This window comes from Lacerta agilis, chromosome 2 (genome assembly GCF_009819535.1).
Source record: "Lacerta agilis isolate rLacAgi1 chromosome 2, rLacAgi1.pri, whole genome shotgun sequence".
Lineage (NCBI taxonomy): Eukaryota > Metazoa > Chordata > Lepidosauria > Squamata > Lacertidae > Lacerta > Lacerta agilis.
The window spans coordinates 9,482,876-9,508,370 of NC_046313.1; the positions used below are offsets into that span (position 1 = coordinate 9,482,876).

A 25,495-nucleotide genomic window follows, 5' to 3' on the forward strand; every position below is an offset into this window, starting at 1 on the left:
CACATGTGTGCGTGTGTCACCGTGAGTGATTGCGTGAACTTTTGGCATTCTGAAATGCCACACTGAAATGCCACGGTGCCCCAGTGACTCTTCTGTCCCCAGGGTACAACTGCGTAAGGATGTGAGGATGATAGCGCCACCTCTGGGAAAAGGGCGTTTCATGTGTGAGCTGTGTGTGCTTATCCTTTTTAGGAGTGTTCTGTGGTTAAAGAAGAAGAAGAAGAAGAGTTTGGATTTGATATGCCGCTTTTCACTACCCGAAGGAGTCTCAAAGCGGCTAACATTCTCCTTTCCCTTCCTCCCCCACAACAAACACTCTGTGAGGTGAGTGGGGTGAGGTGAGTGGGGCAGAGAGACTTCAGAGAAGTGTGACTAGCCCAAGGTCACCCAGCAGCTGCATGTGGAGGAGCGGAGGCACGAACCCGGTTCCCCAGATTATGAGTCTACCACTCTTAACCACTACACCACACTGGCTCTCCACAACAAGCAACCCATTTTGCACGAACAAAGAATCACAGGGCACTGTGGCAACACCCTTTCGCTGAGGTTACAGTGACCCTCCGCTGAACAGGGAGCTCCGCCCACCAAAAGGTGACAACCGTCTGCGAGGCCTGTTTTGTGGGTGGGGGGGGGGCAGCCAATGCGGTGCCTTCCAGCTATCGCTGTTACTGTAATTCCCATCACCCCTCATCACTGGCCAGGCTGGCTGGGGCTGATGGGAGTTGGAGTCCAATGACATCTGGTCAACTCCCCCTTTGTTATTGTTTTGCCAGGATGAACGAGAGGAGAGTCAAGAGGCCTCTGAGTCTGCCAGGGATTGACGGCCCCTTTTTCAAACTCGCTTGCCACTGCAGGATAACAGAGTGTGTGTAAACAGGGTCTCATGGGCAGAGGTGTAGCATGGGGGGGGGCAAGGGGGGTCGTTGCCCCGGGTGCTGTTTCCTAGAGGGCGCAATTTGCTCCTCACACCGCCCCTGCCAGCCCCATGCTGCTCTGCGGGTCTGATCCCATACCCCAGCCTCACAAAACAGCAGAGAGTTGGCAGGGCATCAGGAGGACACAACGGGCACGCACCAAAGGGTGCCTGCCTGCCCTGCTGCGTCCTCCTCACGCTGCCCCTCCAGCCCGCACCGGCAGGGCGGCATGAGAAGGGCACAGCAGCCACGCGCCCTTCGACCCCAGCCTTGCAAAGCGAGGGTGAGCCTGGGCTCAAGAGGCGCGTGGCTGTTGTGTCTTTCTCATGCCGCCCTCCCTGAGCCGCTCTGCAAGGCTGGGATCATCGGGGCTGGCGTTGCATTGGCGGCGAGGCTGGAGGTTTCTGCCCCCCGCCCCCAGCACACATGTGCCTACCCTGGGTGCCATGAAGACACGCTCTTAACTTCTGAGCTCTCAGCCACTGACACTCAGTTTGACTTAATGTGTGCACACACACACACAAACAACTAACTTTGTTAGTTGACTGGCCGTGGAGAGGGCGTCCCAGGAAGTTGGCACCCCCTTGCTACCACCCAGCAGCTGAAGCCACCCTTCCTGGGGCAATGCATTCCCCGTAGCAATCTCACTATCGAAGGGAGAAGGAAGGGAATATATACCCAGGCTGGATCCCATGGAAGAGAGAGAGAGGGGGGGGGAACAGAAGGGGCATGGTGGTGGTTGGGAGGAAGGGGGTTCGGGGGGAAGGGGAGAAACGGTTACTCAAAGGTGAAGGGGTCGTGGGTGCTGAAAAAGAAGTGCCCGTCAACATGTGTATCCAACGTCTCCTTGTCGCTCTCGGGTGGGAAGCGCTCGTGGCAGATGGGGCACTCCTTCCAATGGGACGGCGAGGGCAGGTCTAAGGGAGAGACCCCCATGCCGCAAGCCCCTGGCTCCGACATCTGCCGCCCTGTCAGGCCACTGCAAACAGAGGGAGGAAGAAAGAGGAAACGGTGCAAAACGGGCTGAGGAAGTGCTGCGTCGCGGAACTGGAAATCTGGCAAAAATGCTGTCCTGGCTGGGTTCGGAGTGGCGGTGGTTACTTTGGCATGGGGCTACACCGGGGTTTCCCAAACTTAGGCACCCATCAGTTTATGGACTACAGTTCCCAGCATCCCTGACCGCTAGTCCTGCTAGCTGGGGATGATGGGAGTTGTAAGAGTAAGAGTTTGGATTTGATATCCCGCTTTTCACTACCCGAAGGAGTCTCCAAGCGGCTAACATTCTCCTTTCCCTTCCTCCCCCACAACAAACACTCTGTGAGGTGAGTGGGGCTGAGAGACTTCAGAGAAGTGTGACTAGCCCAAGGTCACCCAGCAGCTGCATGTGGAAGAGCGGAGAGGCGAACCCGGTTCACCAGATTACGAGTCTACCGCTCTTAACCACTACACCACACTGGCTCTCCAAAAACAGCTGGAGGCACAAGTTTGGGAAACCCTGGACTACGCCATGCAAACCCTTGGTAAAGAGTCTTGTAGCTTGTTGCGATAGCAGACAAGGCGCATGACTCCTGGAGATGCTGATGGGGCCATCATGTTAGGTACAGTCCCATTTTAAGACATATGCGCGCACACAAACCCTATCTCAAGGTGCTAACTAACTAAGAGCCTGTACAAGTGGGTCTGGGAAACCTGTGGGTCTCCAGATGTTGTTAAGATTACATCTACCAACATCCCTGAACTGGAGCTCCATAGCATCAGGTCCCCCCACTACTGGTGTACAGCCCTCTCTCTGAAAAGGGGGAACTGTAGTCAAAATAAGAGTCTGGAGCATCCTGGCTGCTGTTACCTGGCCACTTCATAGAAGCCGCTGCCCAGCTCTGGAAGGAGCAGGTTGGTTTCTTCGCCACCGCTCTGGGCAGCTGCCATCAGCACCGCCTTCTCGTCCTCAGCCTCCTAAATACAGAAGGAAAAAGTAAGAAGCGGCACAAGCAGGCCTGGCTTCTGCCAACCCCACGCAGCTCAGCCCCCAACATCCTTTGCCCATCACTGAGGGGAAACAGGTGGTGGCATGCCTAGGTTGGCAGGGGAAGCTGTCCTGGGTTCTCTCTTGCATATGTGAGCAAATGAGAAGCCACTAAAGAGACCCCTGGCCATTAGGTCCAGTCGCGGACGACTCTGGGGTTGCGGCGCTCATTTCCCTTTACTGGCAGAGGGAGCCGGCGTACAGCTTCCGGGTCATGTGGCCAGCATGACGAAGCCGCTTCTGGCGAACCAGAGCAGCGCACGGAAACAACGTTTACCTTCCCGCCGGAACGGTACCTATTTATCTACTGGCACTTTGTGCTTTCGAATTGCTAGGTTGGCAGGAGCTGGGACCGAGCAACGGGAGCTCACCGCATCGCGGGGATTCGAACCGCCGACCTTCTGATCGGCAAGCCCTAGGCTCTGTGGTTCAACCCACAGCGCTACCCGCGTTCCGAGAAGCCACTAGCCACACATAAAAGGGAGATATATAAGCAGGCTGGGCCGTGGACGAGGGGCCACCCTGAGGTTTGCAGCATTACAAAAATATATTTAGAAAACAGAAAAAAAAACTAGGGAGGTTAAATACCCCTTTGCCCACCTCCCATAAAACAGACCACTGAGGATGAGCATGCTCAGTGGTTAAGGAGTAGCGACTGACTATTGGGGGTGGGGTGGGGAGTAGGGTTGCGCGATATCTGGTTTTCAACATTGCGATATATCACTAGCTAAGCATCGCGATATACCGATATATCAGAATGTCCGCAATAAGGATGGAGCTAGGTAGAGGCTTTGGCTGGCTTCACAGTTTCTCCTGCATCATGATTTTTGCATAAGTACACACACATATCATGATTCGCAATATATTGCCAGGTCAATAATTATGAAACTGTTATCACAATATGGACTTCAAATCAGTTTGGGATGATATGCTGCCCAGCCCTAACACACATCATGATTTGGGATATATTGCCACGTCAAAAATTATGAAACTGATTATTACTATATAAATAATAATAATAATAATAATAATAATAATAATAATAATAATAATAATAATAATTATTTATTTATTCCCAAGCCACTCTGGGCGGCTCCCAATCGAATATTAAAACCACAATACAGCATTTAAACATTAAAAACTTCCCTTAACATGGATATGGACTTCAAACCAGTTTGGGATGATATATTGGTATACTGCCCAGCCCTAGTGGGGATGAAATCAAAGTAGGAGGAGGGATGGAATGGAGTATTGTGGCGGAGGGCATGGCTTGCTGGCTGGCAGTGAACAAGGGCAGTCTGCACTGAAACAGTTTATTTCGTGTTCCACTTGCGCTAGCTAAAATGGGAACTCCTGCATTCTCCAACGTGCCCTGCTTAAGAGCCTCCCAGGAACACAACACACTAGCTAGATGCAGTTTTGGCCACAACCAGCAAGGAAATTCTTCACTTCTTAGGTTCATAAAAGTTCGGCCAGATCCATGACTTGCACCCTTCTCTGCTTCCCAGGGCCTCACCGAGTCGGAACTGGAATCCTCGGCTGGCTGCTTGATCTGATTGGCAATGGGTGCCGGCTGGCTGATCACCACGGTGTGAGCGGGTCCCCGGGCACAAGGAGGAGTGGTAGTAGCTGCCCGGTTGTCACACAAACTGTAGGACCCGAGCTGCGCAGGCAGGCGCATGTCCTCGGGACACTCATCCTCAGAGTCGGACAGCGGCGAGTCCAGGGAGCCTGGGAGGTGAATTGGAAAACAGGAAAAATACCAGAGTTATCGGAGTGGAGATCTAAGACCTGTGAATTTATGGCTATGGCAAAGTTAACGACGCTAATCAGAGGGGGGCTCTATCCAGAAAGTTAAGAAGGAATGGGAGAGAGTAGAAGTGCATATGTAAGAGTGTGGAAAGAATAATTGAATATTTGTATATATTTGTAATTTTGTTCGCAAGGATACAGGATAACATTATGAAGAGTAACAATAGTAAGTATAATAGCAGATAACACAACAGAAAAAGGTAATTTAAGTCATAATAAGATCGCACATGGGTGGGGGAGGCAGGGAACCAGGTACCAATTTACCTTGCTACGCCCCTGTCTGGGGCCCCTACTTGGGCCCTTGGGATTATTATTTTTTGGGGGGCGGTAGTGGTTTGGCACTTGGGAATTCTGAGCTAATAGATGTTTGGGTTTCTAGGATCTAAAGAGCTTCCAAGTTGTAAAAAGAAAACAGAATACATTTTATTTTATTTTTTGCCACGACACTAGTGGAGATGGGGATTGGTACGTATAATTGGGCATGCAAAGCGAGGCAGTGGGGCGGGGAGACTGACCAGGAGTCTCTGGCGCTGCCTCCTCTTCATCGCAGAGAATAGATTCACTCCATTTCTCGTCGGCCACTTTCTCCAGACGCTCTTCAAGGCGCCGTATATATACCAGCAGCTCCTGGGGGGCAAGGAATCGGGAAAAGGTCAGCAACAACTTCCAGAATGAAAACAGGTAGGAAGAGTCACTCCACCCACCTCCTGTTAAAGACCCTCCCCTTCATAGCTGTCAACTTCCCCCTTTTCTTGCGAGGAATCCTATTCGGAATAAGGGAATTTCCCTTTAAAAAAAGGGAAAAGTTGACAGCTATGCTCCCCTTAATACCTCCCACATTCTGTGTTCAAGTTATATTATTATTATTATTATTATTATTATTATTATTATTATTATCTTTATTGTGTGTATAAAAAATTACAGAAAAATGCCTAAATTAAGCACTACATCTAGATATGCAAAAAGAAAAAAAATACAAAAAGAAAAGAATAACAAAAAAAGGAGGGGGGAAAGAAAATTGATAAATAATAAAGAACAAAAAAGAATTAGTCAAGTACACAAAATAGTTCAAAGGATACAAACACTGATTTGAATGTTCTATACAGGTTCTCAGAAAGAAATACGTTTTTAATCCTTCTTTTCATTCTATCTTTACAGTCACTTTCTTTCTGCTCCAGAAAACTAGTTTGAATCCCTGCTATATTAGTTGACTTCCCTCTGTCTCTTTGCGGCTTCAACACTTCTCTTAAGTGACAAATATTCTGTATTCGTGTATTAAAACCAGTTTCTCCTATTATATCTGTGAAATTAATCTAAGCACAACCAAGTATTGTTTTTGGAACCATATTTTTTCAGGTAGTTTTTAAAGAAAATCCCATTCCTTTTTTACCTTGTCACCTGAGTGATCTCTTATTAATTCTGTCATTTTGGCTAGTTTGAGATACTCGCATAACTTTAATTGCTCACGTCTTTGGTTGGTATTAACTCACTGTTCCAGTATTTTGCTATTAGCATTCTGGCCGCTGTTGTCGCGTAAAGAAGCACTTTTTAATTTTCATTTGGGATGCTAATCGTTAGAATGCCTAATAGGAAAGCTTCAGGTTTCTTTAAAAATGTGTGTTTTAGCATTCTTTTTAGTTCCTCATAGATCATGTCTCAAAAATGGGACATGTCCACCACATGTGGAATAAGGTTCCTTCGTTTTGTTTACATCTCCAACACGTATTGCTGTCATTTTTATTTATTTTTGCTAATTTGGATGAAAAGAACAGCAATATGTGTTGGGGGATGTAAACAAAACGAAGGAACCTTATTCCACATGTGGTGGTCATGTCCCCAAATCAAGTTCTGTGTTCAAGTTCTAGCCACGGGCTGTGGGCAGCATCCAGCGAATGTGACCCGTCAGCGCAAGCATTTCCACTTGCACAATGGGACTCTCCCCTCCCCTCCCTGCACACTCATCCCATTCCCCAAAGGGGCTGCAAGGGGAACCCCTAGAACAGATTTAGGGGGCGTGTGAGGGCAGGAAGTCCCCCTGCGCAAGAGTAAACCCTCGCGCAGATGGGGCCACAATGTCGTGCTAGGTTGGATGAGACCCACGGTTGCCTTTCTCCTCTTTCTCAAACTCGTGCTTTCCGGTTGCCCTTCCCCTTTGGACCTCTTCTGCAACCTTTCTGATATGGCCTCCCTCTCACCAACCTGTTTTTCGGCCTGGAGCTGCTCTTTCTCCTTCTGGGCAACCTGCAGTGCAGCTCGTAGCTCCCGTAGCTCCCGGCGGCTCTCAGAGACCTGCACCTGATAGGGCAAAATAAAATAATAATTTATTATTTATACCCCGCCCATCTGGCTGGGTTTCCCCAGCCACTCTGGGCGGCTTCCAACAGAATATTAAAATACAATAATCTATTAAACATTAAAAGCTTCCCTAAACAGGGCTGCCTTCAGATGTCTTCTAAACGTTTGGTAGTTGTTTTTCTCTTTGACATCTGGTGGGAGGGTGTTCCACAGGGCAGGTGCCACTACCAAGAAGGCCCTCTGCCTGGTTCCCTGTAACCTTACTTCTCACAATGAGAGAACCGCCAGAAGGCCCTTGGCACTGGACCTCAGTGTCCGGGCAGAACTATGGGGGTGGAGACGCTCCTTCAGGTATACTGGACCGAGGCCGGTTAGGGCTTGAAAGGTCAGCACCAACACTTTGAACAGTGCTCGGAAACGTACTGGGAGCCAATGTAGGTCTTTCAAGACCGGTGTTATGTGGTCTTGGTGGCTGCTCTCAGTCACCAGCCTAGCTGCCGCATTCTGGATTAGCTGTAGTTTCGGGTCACCTTCAAAGGTAGCCCCACATAGAGTGCATTGCAGTAATCCAAGCAAGTAATAACTAGAGCATGCACCACTTTGGGGAGACAGTCTGCGGGCAGGTAGGGTGACAGCCTGTGTACCAGATGGAGCTGATAAACAGCTGCCCTGGACACAGAATTAACCTGCGCCTCCATGGACACCTGTGAGTCCAAAATGACTCCCAGGCTACGTACCTGGTCCTTCAGGGGCACAGTTACCCCATTCAGGAGTGAGAGTTTGCACATTCCAAAATATTAAGGCAAGGGGTGGGATGCAGGGCAGGACGGGTGGCGAGTCAAGGAACTGGCTGTGGAGCCAAATATCCAATCTGCAGAGTCTTGAATATCCCCAAGGATTTAGCTGTTTTCAACTATGAGCCAGACCTCAGCCCTCTCCAACAAATCCCCCCTAAATGCCTGCTGTCGCGTTCCTCCTGTTGGGATCTGACCATCTTTCCTTCTATTTCAAATGTCTGGGAGTGAGCGCCAATCCCTTTGGAGCCAAAATGACAGCATCCACGCACAAGAGGGAGGATCCAGCAAACTTGGGTGATGGGTACCCCAAGGCTTGTAGAAATACAATTTTTTTAAAAAAAAAATCCCCTAAAGGGGAAGGCAAGAAAAGCTTCCCAAAAGGATATAATATATCTGATGTGGGCTCTGCAACTGGTAAGGACACTGTATTGTATTGAACCAACCTTGACTCAGAACAGACACACTGAAATTAATTAAAACAAAATAGAAAATTCTTTCCAGTAGCACCTTAGAGACCAACTGAGTCTGTTCTTGGTATGAGCTTTCGTGTGCATGCACACGAAAGCTCATACCAAGAACAGACTCAGTTGGTCTCTAAGGTGCTACTGGAAAGAATTTTCTATTTTGTTTCGACTATGGCAGACCAACACCACCTGTAACCCACCTGTAACTCAAATTAATTAGTTGGTGACGGGAATAAGAAACAAGGGCAAGTAGTTTCTATTGGCGGGTGTTGGATGCAGTACAATGAAACCATCAGAACTCAAAGGGATTATTTTTCTCCCACCCAGGGCAATGAGGACCCCCCCCAACCTCCCTCAGAGCCCCAATTTACCAGACTGGAGTCGCGTTCCTGTGCCAACTCCAAACGCAACACCTGGCGCTGCGCCCGCTCTTCCTGCAGGCTCTTCTCCAGCCGCAGCACTTCCGCGCTCAGCTTCAGGATCTTGTCCTTCTCTGCCTGCGGACACCGCAGGGTTGAATTGAATGGGTGGGGAGGGGCCGGATGGGACTCCTCCCCACCCCATACCCATCCCTCAATGCAGCAAACTAATCACGCATCAGTTTTGGAATCATTTTTGGGGGTGGATGGAATCCACAAATCGGAGGGGGGGGGGAAGGGGCTGCACAGGGGAGGTGGAATGGGAAATGTGCAATCGTGCCAACATTTAAAACAGACAGTTCAGAAGTCAAATTCAAAAACGTGATTTCTACAAGTAAAACTGGATGTGACAGAATGTCCCTGCCATTCATTCCCTGCATTTAAAACGTAGCTTTAGTTTGCAAATCAGATTGTCTAGTGCAGCGTACCTGGAAATGTTGATTCACTTCTCTGTATACCTTATAGGGAAGGAGTTACTTGGGGGAATATTTCATGTTTGAAGACACAGAATGCTGAGTTCCCTGATTCCCTACCTCCACCCTGAACATCGGCTTGCCATCAGAATCCCTGTACGAAGAATGACTTGACTCCCATCTTCAAATATCTCAAGGGCTGTCACATGGAAGAGGGAACAAGCTTGTTTTCTCCTGCTCTGGAGGGTAGGACTCGAACCCACGGCTTCAAATTACAAGAAAGGAGATTCCGACTAAACATCAGGAACAGTAAGAGCTGTTCGACAGTGGAACTGTCTCTCTTGGGAGGTTGTGGACTCTCCTTCCTTGGAGGTTTTAAAGCAGAGGTTGGATGGCCATCTGTCAGAGATGCTTTAGTTGAGATTCCTGCATTGCAGAGGGTCGGACTAGATGACCCCTGGGGTCGCTTCCAACTCTACGATTCTATGATTGAATCTGTGTATGCTATGTTCCACTTTACCCCTTTTCCCACTAAAAGCAGAAGACAATGCTAAATGTGTGCTTGAAGCAGGTAGCAGCTATTGGGCCGAGGGTGCTTCCCTGACTTCCCATTCCTGGCAAGGGACAGGATGAAGAAGAAGAAGAAGAAGAGTTTGGATTTGATATCCCGCTTTATCACTACCCGAAGGAGTCTCAAAGTGGCTAACATTCTCCTTTCCCTTCCTCCCCCACAACAAACACTCTGCGAGGTGAGTGGGGCTGAGAGACTTCAGAGAAGTGTGACTGGCCCAAGGTCACCCAGCAGCTGCATGTGGAGGAGTGGAGACGCGAACCCGGTTCCCCAGATTACGAGTCTACCACTCTTAACCACTACACCACACTGGCTCTCACAAAATCTCACTGGCTCTCATGAAATCTCACGAGATCTCATTCACTCTGCGACATCTCACTGGAACCTGCCGTGGTCACTGCTGCTTTGCAGACGCCACCACACAACACAGGTAAGAGAGGCTTCAGAAGGGGTGGTGTAGCGGCAGCACGGTGGGGTGGCACCTTCCCTCTTTGCCTCAGGTGGCAAAGTGGGACGAAGCGTCCCTGGTCACCAGCGTCGCTGCAACTTACTGAGATGGAAAAGGGAGATGTCGACATGGTGCAGATGCACTGGGGAACCAACTCAGAACTCCCAAGGGCGAGTTTGCACTGCGCATGACCTTCATTCTCCCTCGTCTCCCTCCCGGGAAGCCAAAGTGATGATGGTGGAAGTAAGTGCCATCGCCCTGCCCCCCGCTACCGGAAGTGTAACAATGAGGGTTTTACCACCAGCTACTAAGCACGATTGGGGAACCCTGGGATGGGTCAAACAAACCTCCATGCTCTGCAGCAGTGTGGCCTTCTCCTTCCACCACTGCCCTTTTCCCTCCTTCCACTTGAGAGTCATGTCAGCAAGCTTGATGTTGATCTCGGCTGCCTCCAGGCGGCTCTTGTGCAGATCGGAGATGGTGCGGTCCCGGATGGAGGCGACGCTGGCCAACTCTTCCCCCAAGAGAGCCACTTTCTGCTGGCTGGCAGCCAGAATGTCCTGCGTGGTGCGCAGCTGCTCGCACAGAGACTCCATCTGCACCTGAGAAGGGACAGGAGGGGGGGCATGGATGGGGCAAGCAAGGCAACGAGGGGATGAGTGGGTAGGGATGAGCCTATATGACCTCCCAGATTTCTCCATGCTACTTTTGGGAAGGGTGGCAGCTCAGTGGAACAGTGTCCGCTCTGCAAGCAAGAGGTCCCAGATTCAATATCCAGGTAGGGCATGGATCATATCCCATCTCAAACCCTGAAGAGCTGCTGCCAGTCAGTGTAGACAATACTGAGCTAGATGGACTAATGGTGTGGTTCAGTATAACACAGATTCTTAGGATCCAATCTGAACAGTGAAACTGATGTGTCGGTTTGTGGATTTTGCCTAATATTCTTGATGGAGTAGGGAGGTGAAGTTCTCCAGTAGGCTTTCCATGAATCTTCTCCTCTGACAAAGTTGGACTCACTTCACGTTGAATGGAACTGTTTCCAGTTGGTTTCCATTGTTGGGTGAAGTGGGCAAAGAGAGGAGGACTGGAAGGAGTACGGGGCCAAGCTTATTGCTTCCTTCAACACTATTGAAAGAATACTGAACGATTATTAAAACACAGTTGCTGCCAAAATATATGGTGAAATTATGGAGGCCATTTTGTGAAATTTTCTCTAGTGAAGGACTGATGTTCTCCCAATGGTTCGGGAGCAGCATGATTTTTTTTTAAAAAAAACATGTCAGAAATTTTATCTCTTTTCAGCAAAATTTCAGCCACACCCTATTATGGGATGTCTTGCCTGCAGCAAGGCCTCGTGGGAACTGTGGTACAATAGCAAGTGGCCCAAACCCCATGCAACCACCAGGGATGATAATCAATACACAACCTAATCCAGGGATAGCCAATGTGCTATCCCTCCAGGTGTTGTTGGGTTCCAACTCCCATGAGGACCCAGCCAGCATGGCCAAGGGTCAGGGATGATGGGAGCTGGACTCCAAGAATATCTAGAGGGTACCATGCTGTCTATGCCCACCCTAATCCCTCTCATTCCTTCTTTCTCCACTGACACCCAACTCTCCCAAACCCAAGACTACCCACCCGACTTCTTTCCCAGAGACAAGATTCAAACCCTCCTCTCCTCTACAAGGTCTGGCAGAGCAAGAGTTTATGGTGGACCAGGAATCTATCTGGGTTTTGGGTCCGGGAGCTTCCTTATCAGGATCCAAGCCCAATTTCCAGCTATTTCCCCACTTCCCTGGCTATCTCTACCTCACCCTGTTTTGAGCTCCTCTAGAAAGAATTGGAGTGGGAGGGGAAAATCTGAGTGCCCACTGTTTTATTTCGTGGTTACATTCATATCCTGCTTTTTCCTGCAAGCTCAAAGCTGCATATGCGCTCCTAAGAGCCAGTGTGGTGTAGTGGTTAAGAGCGGTAGACTCGTAATCTGGGGAACCGGGTTCGTGTCTCCACTCCTCCACTTGCAGCTGCTGGGTGACCTTGGGCTAGTCACACTTCTCTGAAGTCTCTCAGCCCCACTCACCTCACAGAGTGCTTGTTGTGAGGGAGGAAGGGAAAGGAGAATGTTAGCCGCTTTGAGACTCCTTCGGGTAGTGAAAAGCGGGATATCAAATCCAAACCCTTCTTCTTCTCTTCTTCTTCTCCTCTCCTGCTCCATTTCATCCTCACGACACCACAGCAAGATAGGTTCGGCGGAGGGACAGTCACTGGCCCAAGGTCACCCAGCTTAGCTTCACATCTGAGTGGGGATTTGAACCCTGGTCTCCCAAGCCCAACACAGTAAGCACCACACCACTGCCTTGGAGACAGAGTGCCTTGCTGAGGTTCAGCATATTCTGTTCTCCGGCACTTACGGTGCGGCGATTAGCAGCCGTCAGCTTCTGCTGCAATTTGCTGATGTCCTCCTGCAGCCCCAGAGTCTGTGAGACCTTCTCCCCATGGAGGGTCTTCACATCCTGCAGATCAGAGGCCAGGCTGCGGCTCTCCTCTTCTGAGGCCTGCAGCTTTACCTGAGGAGGAGAAAGGAGGTTGTAGTCACAATGTTTAGGCCGCGATACTTGCCCTTCCACTGACTGGGATTTCCTACTCTCCGATTTGGTCTACTCAATGACCTCATTCTCTACAGGGAAGCCTTTCGGGGGCCACATCCCAACAGCAGTAGGGCTTGGCGAGATCTAGTTGTCAACACTGTGATCTATCACCAGCTAAACATACCAATATATCATGTTGTCTAAAATCAGAACGGAGCTATGTAGACGCGAACAGTAGGGCTGGGTGATATCTGGTTTCCAACTTCGTTAAACATCGCAATATACTCATTTTTAACCACGTCTGAAAAAAGGATGGAGCTGATTTTCAACTTTGTGATATATCACCAACTAAACATCACAATAGGCTGCTATATTACAATGTCTGAAATAAGGATGGAGCTAAGAAGAGGCTGGCTTCACAGTTTTCCCACATTATGATTTTGCCATAGTACACACCAACATCATGATTCACAATATATTGCCAGGTCAAAAATTATGAAACCAATACAGTGGTACCTCGCAAGACGAATGCCTCGCACAACGAAAAACTCGCTAGACGAAATGGTTTTGCGATTTTTTTAGGTGACTCGCAAGACGAAATTTTCTATGGTCGTGCTTCGCAAGACGAAAATTTCAATGCATTCCTATGGGAATTAAATTTCAATGCATTCCTATGGGAAACCGTGCTTTGCAAGACGAATTTTTCGCAATACGAAACGACTCGCGGAACGAATTAATTTCGTCTTGCGAGGCACCACTGTATGTCAATATGGAGTTCAAATTGGTTTTGGATGATATCTCGATATATCGCCCAGCGGGCACGTCCAGAGGCAAAGAGCAACTGACATTGTGTAGTAGGCTAGCTTCTACACACACTCTCACACCCCGCTCCAGGGAAGCAACGATGCATTCTAGCCAGGCAGAAACACTCAAGGGCGAGGGAGGGGTGTGGCCTGGAGAGAGTTCTGAGGGCCAGGCAGAAAGGCCCTGGGGCCACATTTGGCCCACACACCTGAGATTTAGCACTCAACTGGTACTGCTCCTTCTCCGCATTCTCCTCTTTGAGCTGGTTGTGAATCTGCTCCTGTTCACGCAGCAGAGACTTGACAGTGTCTTTCATTCTGGGGACCAAAAGGTGAAAGGAGAGGGTGAGGTGAGAAGCAGTGGACCTACTCAGCTTGTGGGTCAGAGTATGAACCAGGCTGAAAAACAATTAGCACCCTCTGATGGACTCAGCTCAGTTTGTAAGCCATAATGGAGGCCGCCAACTCTGGTGGTGGGCAGGTAAGCTTAGGGAATTACATGGTGCCGTGGCAACTAGGCCACACGGCACCAGACATTGAGCCATGACCCTCACCTGTCTAACTCCGTCTCTCTTTGCAGCATCTTCTCACCCATGGCCTGGATGTCACCCTCCAGCTCTCGGATTCGGGCCACGTGCTCAGCTTCCTGGAGGTTTAGTGTATCTCTCTGCTCGGATACTTCCGCAAAAGAATTTGATAATTCCTGGTAGTGTAGGGAGATGGAGGAGTGAGCAACATTCACGGCATTAGGTGGATGCTTGAAACATGACGTAATATTTCTGATAATATGTGTGTGGCAGAAAACCAAGGAAGGAAACACAGCCTACAGGCACGGGTAGTAACTGAGCACAAGGCGACCATCACATAAATTCTTCCTACTTCTTTTCTACACCCTGAAATGTACACCTCCCTTTTCAGTGGGTTCTCAGCACACTTCCATTTATTTATCTGCTAATTTCTTTAATTTCTTGCCTACAGTGACATCACTACGCAACTAAAGCTGATTGGCTAGGTTTTGTCTGGCTAGGTGGCATTGTGACAACATTCTGTCCACTCTGAATCCCTGATTGGATGGGATCAGCCCAAGAAGAAAAAGAACCAGGAGCTAGCATGACAGTGATGCCAAGATGAATGGGGTGGTGGTGGTGGGGAGGCAAAGGGGGATCAGAGTGGAGCTAGATGGACAATTTCCATTTTAAAAAAAGACTACCATAATCTATCATATCAGTGGCATATCGTGGGTTGCTGGCTCCCGGGGCAAGGCAAATATTGCATCCAGCAACCTGCGGTTCCAGTCAGGGCTGGGGCAGTGGTGGTCATGGTGGTGGGGAAGGGTCCTCCCAGCAATGAGAGGGAAGCTGGGGAGGGGACAGCTGAGGCAGCCATTTATTTATTTATTTATTTATTGACATTTTTACACCACTTGATTACTAAATATACCCCTCAAAGTGGTTTGTTTTTCTATTGAAATTTGTGGCGTGCACCCCCCCCCAATTTTGCACCTGGGCAACAGTCCCTCCCCCCCCCCCGCTACACCACTGCCCCAGCTACCTGAAGAGCAACAACTACTCTGATGTCTTTAAAGCAAATAACTTCATTTTTCATTTTTTTCCAGGCTTTATAACTTCCGTTGATTCATTTTACTTGGACTAGGTTGGCGTTATTTTACAGATCAGATGCTTTTATTTTGTGCATTAGGTACTTCATGCCATTTAAAACATTTTAACGTTCAGCCGCCGTGACAAAGTGCTTGAAGGGCAGTGCATAAATCTTAAATGAATGAAGGAATGGATTGCACGAGCCACTCCACTGGGAGACAGACGGTGACAGCGTGAGGAGTGGGCCATGTCTAACAAAGGGGCTATGACAGGCAGACCCTGCTGAAAATTCTGCAAATTTCAGCTGAAGGTTCCTTGACCTGCCCTGAAATGAACCTCAGGGCAGGAGAACAGGGCACAATTCCCCTCTGGCCCTGAGTAGCTTTGGGAACCTGGAGAGATTGAGAATTCCCAGGTCCCTGGGCTTCCTCTCTTGCCTTGTACTGTGCAGCCAGCTTGGTGTGTTCATCACGAAGCGTGCCCAGGACTGCTTCCAGCTCCGCCACGCGGCTTCTCAGCTCTTGAACCTCATCCTTCAGGCGGCACGACTCCTGCAGCAGGGCTCCTTGCTCCTGCCGGCTCTCTTCCAACTGCGTCTGTGAAGGATAAGGAGAGATACCAGAGAGGCTTCATTAGAGGCCAGGGACCACGTTTAGCAGACTTGCTTAAGCAGCTACCTTAAAGTCACTGTCCCTATGTTGCTATCAAACAGGGCTGGAACTGAGAGATGGTTCGGAAGAAACAGCATGACAGAGCCCCTCTGGGCTATTAACTGATAAGGGGAAAGAAACTACCGTATTTTTCACTCCATAAGACGCACTTTTTCCCTCCTGAGAATTAAGGGGAAATATCTGTGCGTCTTATGGAACGAATGGTGGTCCCTGGAGCCGAATTGCCCAGGGGCCAAAAGCAGATAGTGCCTTTTATTTTACAAAGAGAGAAAATGGGTGTTGAAAGGACCCTGCTCAGCAGCTGATCAGCAAGAGATCGGGAGAGAGATAAGAGTCCCGGCTCCCTTTCAGCCCCGCCCTCCATTGTTGAATGTGCTGCAGAGGGAGGTTGTTTGTTTCCCCAGCGACATGGGACTGGCTGATTAGATTATCTGTCTGGAAACTGTAGAAATGGCTCCCTTTCCTTCAGAAGCTGCAGAAATGTGAGTTGAACCCCATAAAAACGGGGCTTTTCCTCTTTGCTTTTTCCCCTTTGCAAAAGGAGCTTTGCTTTTCTCCCTTTGCAAAAAAGCTGCAAAACTTTTAGCTGATCCTCAAAAAAACCAGGGCTTTTCCCTTTGCAAAAAAGCTGCAAAACTTTTAGCTGATCCTCAGAAAAGCAGGGCTTTTCCCTTTGCAACAAAAGCTGCAAAACCTTTAGCTGATCCTCAAAAAAAAACCCAGGGCTTTTAGAGGAGGAAAACCAGAAAAATATTTTTTTTCTTGTTTCCTCCTCTAAAAACGAGGTGCGCCTTATGGTCCGGTACACCCTATGGAGCAAAAAAATACGGTATGTGCTGGTTGTCAGGCAAGGCCATTTCCCATCTGCCTTGCCCCACCATCCAGACCCAGAGCCTTTCCTAGATTATGACTTTTTTTTTTCTTTATTGAAATTCTGAATTAAAACATACAAAACCGTCAAACAAAAACAAAAAAAATCAAAACATCAAAACATAACAAAACATAACATATCAGAACATATCAGAACAAATCAAACAAACATACAAAACTTAACATTTACCAGTACTTCAACTAATTTATCGCTTTTATCACATATATTCTATATATCTCTAAAAAATATATCATTCAACACGTAGCAAATACTCCACACCAACCAATTGGCTTCCACTTGTCGTCCTCTCGGGTATTAAGATTTTCCTTAATTTCAACTACGTTAATATCTCTTATTGCTATACTCTATCCTTTATTTCACCTATCACCACTATTTTATAACCTTCTTCAATACGGAATATTCAGAAATGGATCCAAGACTTCAATGTGGGGCATTGCTTTTTCATATAATCGCCAAATTTTTCCCAACTTTCCTGAATTTTTTGGTTGCTGCGTCCTCTTATCGAATCTGTTAATTTAGCTAGATCTATATAGCTAAATGTAAGGGACCCAGGTGGTTAAACCACAGAGTATAGGGCTTGCTGATCAGAAGGTCAGCGGTTCGAATCCCTGCCATGGGGTGAGCTCCCAGCTCCTGCCCACTTAGCACGTCAAACTACAGAAGACTGCTTCCACAAGGAGAATTCAAAGATGTGATTCCCCATCTATAGAACGATGTGGTACAGTCTGGGAAAGACTGTACCATGTTGCTTTCAAGGCCAAGTCAGTGTTCTAGGAATCCATATTTCAGGGTTGGGAAACCTGTGTGGATTTTACTGGGCTCCCAGCTCCCATCAGCATTGAACAACACAGCCAAGGACTAGGGATGATGGCCATTGTTGGGCAAATGATCCGCCAGGCTGTACAGCCAGGGGGCTTCTGAAATTCAGGGTGTTGCTTGGAGTACGTTACCTCTAGCAGGGCGGCCTTGGGAACCACCAGCAACATGTCGGTGCCCCCACCGTCATCGCTCGCCTCCTCCAGAGTGACGAGCTCGTCCATGGGCCGCGGCTCGCTGAACTGGAAAGGGGAGCTTTGACCACGCACCTCCCCACGGCGATCCACATAGCGGAACTGGTACTGCTGGGGGCCTGGCTTGGGCAGGTAGCTGGCTGCAAACACAACAAATTGGTTTGTTTGCTGATCTGTTGTTTCGTACAGTCTGAAGAAAGCAAAATGGTTGACACTGCAGCAAAGGAATGAAATGAGGCTCTTGAGTAGGGGTCAGCAAACTTTTTCAGCAGGGAGCCAGTCCACTGTCCCTCAAACCTTGTGGAGGGGCCGGACTATATTTTGAAAAAAATAATAATGATGCAAGAGCACCACGAGCCCCGGTGGCTGCTTACCTGTGTCTTGCGAGCGGCAGGGGTTGACGGCGACGGCAGTGGAGGGACAATTAGCGGCGCACGAAAGGGCTCCGGAGAGGGGCTGCTAAAAATGGCGGCCGCTCGAGTGCTGCTGCTGCTGGCACCAACAAAGCCCAGCGCCCTTCCTCCTCTAGGCAGGGCGGGGAGAAGCCAGGAGGAGGGAGGGAGGAGTCGCCGTCGCCACCATGAGGGAGAGGGGAAGGACGTGCATGCTGGCGATTTATGCAGCGATTCCCGGACCGTCCGCGGGCCGAATCCAGAAGGCAATTGGGCCTGATTCAGCCCACAGGCCTTAGTTTGTCGACCCATGCTCTTGAGCAGGCATAGGCAAACTCGGCCCTCCAGATGTTTTGGGACTACAACACCCATCATCCCTAGCTAACAAGATCAGTGGTCAGGGATGATGGGAGTTGTAGTCCCAAAACATCTGGAGGGCCGAGTTTGCCCATGCCTGCTCTTGAGGTTGGTTGGCTCCCTCTCTTGTTTGCATTTCGTGAACACTGCATTCAATCAAAGCTGCTCTGAATTTATGTTAGAGAGAGGCTTTATATAAATTTAACAGTTGTGTGACAGTAGTAGTAAAAAAAATGGTAGCACTCCTTCATTGGTCAGAATGCTCACGAGCATTCTGTGATATCATAGCAGCTGAGCGAATGGCTAAGGAGAGAACCATTTTTTTCCAAAAAGGCAAAGCCTGACATAGGAGGAATTCAACATCACGCTAAGGCAATCATTTTGTCAGGGCAAATGTTTTGACTTGCCAGATGGAAAAATCTCCCCTCTCCACCCCCATATGCTATTCCAGGGGTTCTCCCAACTCCTCCAGAGTCAATTTCAGGGGACACATATGGGGGGGGGAAGAGAGTGGGGGAAAGCCCCCTTGGGCAAGCTGCAGTTCTTGCACAGGGTTTCCGCTGATGGAATTCATTAGTTGACTCCCATCCACATATGTGCGTGCTTTTGAACTTATACATGGGTTTTGAAAGCGAAGGAGAAGTCGGAAACGTTGCTCAACCCAAATAAAGCAGAGTCCCGTGGTCACCACCCCCTGTCCCCTTCTACGATTCCTGAATCACCTTTCTGCCTTGGTTAGAAAAGCACAATTTAAGTATTGCTTTGGCATCTCCAGCCGTGAGTAACCTGCTGCGGAACATCGGACCTCATAACACCCACCTTGGAACTGAACGTTACAGTGAAGAAGGGCTCCTGCAGAAGCTCCTCCATCTGGAACTGTGCACCACACAAAGGTATAATAATCACGCACTGAAGAGGACTCCACCTGGCAAAGGGGATGAGAAGAAACCATGAGAGTAGCCCATGCCCCTAGAGCAGGGGTCAGCAAACTTTTTCAGCAGGGAGCCGGTCCACTGTCCCTCAGACCTTGTGGAGGGGGGGGGAGAGAATGAACGAATTCTTATACCCCACAAATAACTCAGAGATGCATGTTAAATAAAAGAACACATTCTACTCATGTAAAAACACCAGGCAGGCCCCACAAATAACCCAGAGACGGATTTTAAATAAAAGCACACATTCTACTCATGTAAAAACACCAGGCAGGCCCCACAAATAACCCAGAGATGCATTTTAAATAAAAGAACACGTTCTACTCATGTAAAAACACCAGGCAGGCCCCACAAATAACCCAGAGATGGATTTTAAATAAAAGCACACATTCTACTCATGTAAAAACACCAGGCAGGCCCCACAAATAACCCAGAGATGGATTTTAAATAAAAGCACACGTTCTACTCATGTAAAAACACCAGGCAGGCCCCACAAATAACCCAGAGATGCATTTTAAATAAAAGGACACATTCTCCTCATGTAAAAACATGCTGATTCCCAGACCATCTGCGGGCCGGATTTAGAAGGCAATTGGGCCGGATCTGGCCCCCGGGCCTTAGTTTACCTATCCATGCCCTACAGCTTCCCCCTAGGGTGTGTTGCTTAGATCAGTACATTAGGATAAGAGACACACAAGAGGTTCAGGGAATAGCACAGACTCATTCACTTTTGAATCTACACTTTCCCCCTCCCCATCCTCAAAACAAGGTAGGAGCCAGGTGTTTTTTAGATACAGCAGAGAAGATGAGCTTAGAGGTCCGTCCTGGCTCTAACCTTCTGTGAATCTCCTGCCTCATTCTGAACTGTCTCGGTGACAACTGCAGGTACATTTCGCCCTTAACACCAGCAGCAACAGGACTAAACAAAAATTGTTCGGCACCTCCAGGATGGACGAGGAATTTCTCAAGTCCCGAGTCTCAAAGCAAACCCAGGCTTTCCCTGCCCCCCCCCCCCCCACAATTCACTTTGGGAAGTCATTTCTCCAGTACTGTTGGGGACAGGCAGGAAGGAAGCACACTTGAGTTCCTGAATTTCCATTTCTAATGAGAGCGGGACAGAAAAGGAAACCTGCAGCCCTGCTCCTGCATAAACAGCCCTCCACTGTGATGCACAAAGGGACAGTGTTCTTTCTTTTCTCTCTCCTCCCTCCCCCTTCCCCCAAGGACCACACTGGATGGATGTTGGGTCTTAAGTCGTGCAGCAGGGTGGAAGGGAATAAATGGCATTTTTAATGCTCCCCTGCATATAGAACATCCTGTAACAGCAGGCTCAAAGCAGGAGAACGGGAACATCAACCTCCTACACTGTTGGCTTTCTATTTACAAAGCTCCCTAAAAATAAAAATAAAACGCAGAGGAGCACCACGAAAAATGAGACACCCTCCTCACTGGCAGTCTGAAGTGGTATAGCCCACTCTCCACCTCCAGGACTCTCCCATATCATTCTGCTCTTTGTTTGTGCAGAACAGAATTGGCAATTGTGTGCATCAACAGTGGAATCAAGGCCCTCTTTGAGTGAGGATCCGGGAAGCCCGGGTTCAAATCCTTACTTGGCCATAAGGACCTTGGGTCAATTACAGCCTATCAGGCTAGTTCACCTCGCAGGCTTGTTGTGGGGGTGGGGTGGGATGATGATGATAATACAAATTTAAAAATTAAAAATTAAAACTGCAGTCTCATTTCCAAATAGCCCACCAATAAAAGAATGAAGCATAACTATCAAACAGAAACCAACCCAAAGGCCAGGTGGAACAGCTCCGTCTTGCAGGCCCTGCGGAAAGATGCCAAATCCCGCAGGGCCCTGGTCTCTTGTGATAGACTGTTCCACCAAGTCGGTGCCAATACTGAGAAGGCCCTGGCCCTAGTTGAGGCCAACCTAGCAGCTTTGTTGCTCGGGACCTCCAAAAGATTATTATTTGAGGACCTTAAGGTCCTACACGGGACATAGCAGGAGAGGCGGTCCCTTAGGTACGAGGGGTGTGGGAGAGTGGCATGTGCCGCCTCAAGCTCCTTGGAGAAAAGGGTGGCATATACAGGTGAAACTCGAAAAATTAGAATATCGTGGAAAAGTTCATTTATGTAAGCAATTCTTTTCATTAGCTACTGGAATTTAATTTATGAGATAGACTCATGACATGCAAAGCAAGATACGTCAAGACTTTATTTGTTATAATTGTGATGGTTTTGGCGTTCAGCTGATGAAAACCCCAAAGCTGAGATTGTTAATTTGGGGTTCTCATCAGCTGTACGCCATAATCATCACAATTAAAACAAATAAAGGCTTGACATATCTCACTTTGCATGTCGTGAGTCTATCTCATATATTAGTTTCACCTTTTAAGTTGAATTACTGAAAGAAATTAACCTTTCCACAATATTCTAATTTTTCGAGTTCCACCTGTATAACGTCAACAAAGCAACAGCTGAGGGAAATGGGAACATAGGTGTCCTGTGTTCGAAATTAGCCAAGTGCCAGGCACATTTTGCACCTGGTTTCCAACCACTTAGGGACACGGGTGGTGCTGTGGGTTAAACCACAGAGCCTAGGGCTTGCTGATCAGAAGGTCGGCGGTTTGAATCCCCGCCACGGGGTGAGCTCCCGTTACTCGGTCCCAGCTCCTGCCCACCTAGCAGTTTGAAAGCACGTCAAAGTGCAAGTAGATAAATAGGTACTGCTCCAGAGGGAAGGTAAATGGCGTTTCCGTGCACTGCTCTGGTTTGCCAGAAGTGGCTTAGTCATGCTGGCCACATGACCCGGAAGCTGTACGCCGGCTCCCTCGGCCAGTAACGCGAGATGAGCGCCGCAACCCCAGAGTCGTCCACAACTGGACCTAATGGTCAGGGGTCCCTTTACCTTTACCTTTTTCCAACCACTTGTGACCATGTAAAGGTGCCTGACACCTCCACCATCTGGAGATGCATGCCTGGGGATCATTGAACCTGGACTGTTTTCACACGCTAATACCCCATCCTGTAGAATTCGATCAGTTATATCTTATCTGCACAATCAGAATGAATTTCTAGAACTAAAATGCTTTTTTTCTGTGCAGCCTAAGCAGGAGCAGTGAACAACATTATAGTTGATTGTTGCAGTTTGTAAGTTAGCAAAAATGTGTAAGATAAATACAAATTTCAGCTGGAAATGTAAAGAAAAGGAAGGCACCTTTTCCATATGTGGTGGACATGGAAGGTAATAAAAGCATTCTGGGAAATGATATATAATGAATTGGAAAAAAACCCAGAAGCTTTTCTATTAGGAATTGAAGTTGAGGCTCCAGTACTTTGGCCACCTCATGAGAAGAGATGACTCCCTGGAAAAGACCCTGATGTTGGGAAAGATGGAGGGCACAAGGAGAAGGGGACGACAGAGGACGAGATGGTTGGACAGTGTTCTCGAAGCTACTAACATGAGTTTGGCCAAACTGCGAGAGGCAGTGAAGGATAGGCGTGCCTGGCGTGCTCTGGTCCATGGGGTCACGAAGAGTCGGACACGACTGAACGACTGAACAACAGAAGGTATTGATATTCCTAGGGAGCAGAAAAGACTTTTTATGTACGTGACAACAGCTGTATGGATGTAACTAGCCCAGAGATGGAAAGAAGACAAAGTCCCCACCAGGGAAGAATGGCAAACTAAACTGTTGGATTATGCTGAAATGACAAAACTGACTGGAAAGCTCAGGAACCAAGAAGAAGAGAAGAAGAAGAGTTTGGATTTGATATCCTGCTTTTCACTACCCGAAGGAGTCTCAAAGCGGCTAACATTCTCCTTTCCCTTCCTCCCCCACAACAAACACTCTGTGAGGTGAGTGGGGCTGAGAGACTTCAGAGAAGTGTGACTAGTCCAAGGTCACCCAGCAGCTGCATGTGGAGGAGTGGAGACGCGAACCTGCTTCACCAGATTACGAGTATACCACTCTTAACCACTACACCACACTGGCTCTCAAGACCAAAACTTTAATAAAGAATGGGAAAAAAAATTATAATTTACCTGAGAGACCACTGTAAGCAGATGAAAACATTAGCAGGATTGCAATAACACTTGTAATGTAGTAAATATTATGGATAAAATGGAGAAATATAAAATATGGATTATGAAATAGTATGCAGTTGAAAAGGTTGACAATAGGACCCACGGAGGGGAAGGTGGGAAGTCTAGGGACTCGGAGAAATCTCTAAATATGGATATATATTTTGTATTGTAATAATTTTACACTTGTAAAATCAAATCAAAATTATTTCCCAAAAAATTAAATAAATTGTTGCAGTTTGTCTTCGCTTACCCCAATACCCCACAGCCCTGCTCACAGTTGTGAAGAATATTCCTACGTTATGAATGGTCCGTGTCACCATTAAGAAAAAGAGGTCGGAACAGACCAATAGATATTTGGACTGTCCCTGAATCAAGTGACTTTTCTTCTTTAAGTTCCCAAAGCTCTTAACCTAGCTCAGGTTTGTCATCTGAATTAGCCAGATGTTTAACTGAAATCAATCACAGTCAGTCCATCATTTGAAAAAAAAACAAGACTTTAGGAGCCATCTTGCCCCCAAATGGCAACTAGACTTTCCGTTTTGGTGACTGGTTTAAGGAGCAATTTGGCGCCTACTTTATATACTGTATCCGAGTTTCTAACACTAGTGTGTCCCACTTTCCCTCCACCCATTGCCCAAGCTGAAATACCTTAAATATTCCAATCCAGTCTCTGGCGGAGGGCTTCATGCCAGGTGGCAGGCTGTAGTGACACTCCACCTTGGTGTGGGGCACGTAGCTCGAGGTCACATTCAGGAAAGCCACGCCGGGTTGGGACTGCGCTTCTTCCATCTTGGCGGCTGTGAGGCAAATGAGGGTGGTTAGTGGGGCAAGGAAGGCCATAGAATTGTCGAGTCGGAGAGGACCCCGGGGGGTCATCTAGCCCAACCCCCTGCAAGGCAGGAATCTGAACTAGCTCCATTGGCATGGAGAACCACCCACCCATCAAACATCTGAACATTTCACCAGGCTTCTCTTCCCCACTGTTGAAATCGAGATTGTAAGCTCAGTGGGGCAGGGACCAGTCTTTTTTTGGGGGGGGGGGAATGTTGTCTTCCAAGACAGAAATATCTGCCCAGCCTGGGGGGGAAAAAACCGAGGCCACAACCCTTATGGGAGTATGCTGCATTGAATAATATGGAATTTATTCCTGAGAAGCGGGTGGCGCTGTGGTCTAAACCACTGAGCATAGGGCTTGCCGATCGGAAGGTCGGCTGTTTGAATCCCTGCGACGGGGTGAGCTCCCGTTGCTCGGTCCCAGCTCCTGCCCATCTAGCAGTTCAAAAGCATGTCAAAGTGCAAGAAGATAAATAGGTACCGCTCCAGCGGGAAGGTAAACGGCGTTTTTGTGCGCTGCTCCGGTTTCGCCAGAAGCGGCTTAGTCATGCCGGCCACATGACCTGGAAAAACTGTCTGTGGACAAACGTCGGTTCCCTCGGCCAATAAAGCGAGATGAGCGCCGCAACCCCAGAGTCGTTCACGACTGGACAACTGACAGGGGTCCTTTATTTTTACCTTTACTGTCGTACCTTGGATCCTGAATGCCTTGCGAGTCGGACGTTTTGGCTCCTGAATGCCACAAACCCAGAAGTGAGTGTTCCAGTTTGTGAACGTTCTTGGGAACCCAAATGTCCGACGCAACTTCCAACTGGCTGCAGGAGCTTCCTGCAGCCAATTGGAAACCGCGTCTTGGAAGTCGGCCCAACTTCCGGAACGGATTTCTGTTCAACTTCCGAGGTACGATTGTAATAATAAACAGGATTGCACTATGCTGATTCTTCGGATGCAAACAGTTTCAATTGCTACATCTGGATGATGTGATTGCAGAAGGCACACACAGCTCTGGCCTGACCTTGTTTTCCTCCCCTACCCCAACAAATTACAAATTCCGTGGATCAAAATAAGACTGCAGTGCAATTATCTGCTTATTATGCATGTGTGCTTAATCCATGTACTTCCTAAGGGCGTCCCTATTTTCATCAATGAAATGTTGGAGGGTCTGG

The 25,495-nt window shown here is 48.3% G+C and overlaps 1 protein-coding gene across 2 annotated transcripts in view; it reads right to left on the reverse strand.

The window, feature by feature from the left end:
* Nucleotides 1-1,642: 1,642 nt before the first annotated feature.
* Nucleotides 1,643-25,495, reverse strand: part of CALCOCO1 (calcium binding and coiled-coil domain 1) — a 32,173-nt gene continuing 8,320 nt past the window's right edge. For both annotated transcript variants that reach the window (XM_033138525.1, XM_033138524.1), the window contains exons 2-15: nt 24,144-24,292; nt 19,290-19,395; nt 17,662-17,861; nt 15,586-15,744; nt 14,105-14,253; nt 13,778-13,868; nt 12,571-12,726; nt 10,504-10,758; nt 8,677-8,802; nt 6,949-7,044; nt 5,265-5,376; nt 4,454-4,668; nt 2,761-2,867; nt 1,643-1,893 (exon numbers count right to left, since the gene is read on the reverse strand). In XM_033138525.1, coding sequence (XP_032994416.1) covers nt 1,692-1,893; nt 2,761-2,867; nt 4,454-4,668; nt 5,265-5,376; nt 6,949-7,044; nt 8,677-8,802; nt 10,504-10,758; nt 12,571-12,726; nt 13,778-13,868; nt 14,105-14,253; nt 15,586-15,744; nt 17,662-17,861; nt 19,290-19,395; nt 24,144-24,284 — 2,115 coding nt within the window. In that variant the 5' untranslated portion in view covers nt 24,285-24,292 and the 3' untranslated portion in view covers nt 1,643-1,691. The remainder of the gene's footprint in view (nt 1,894-2,760; nt 2,868-4,453; nt 4,669-5,264; nt 5,377-6,948; nt 7,045-8,676; nt 8,803-10,503; nt 10,759-12,570; nt 12,727-13,777; nt 13,869-14,104; nt 14,254-15,585; nt 15,745-17,661; nt 17,862-19,289; nt 19,396-24,143; nt 24,293-25,495) is intronic.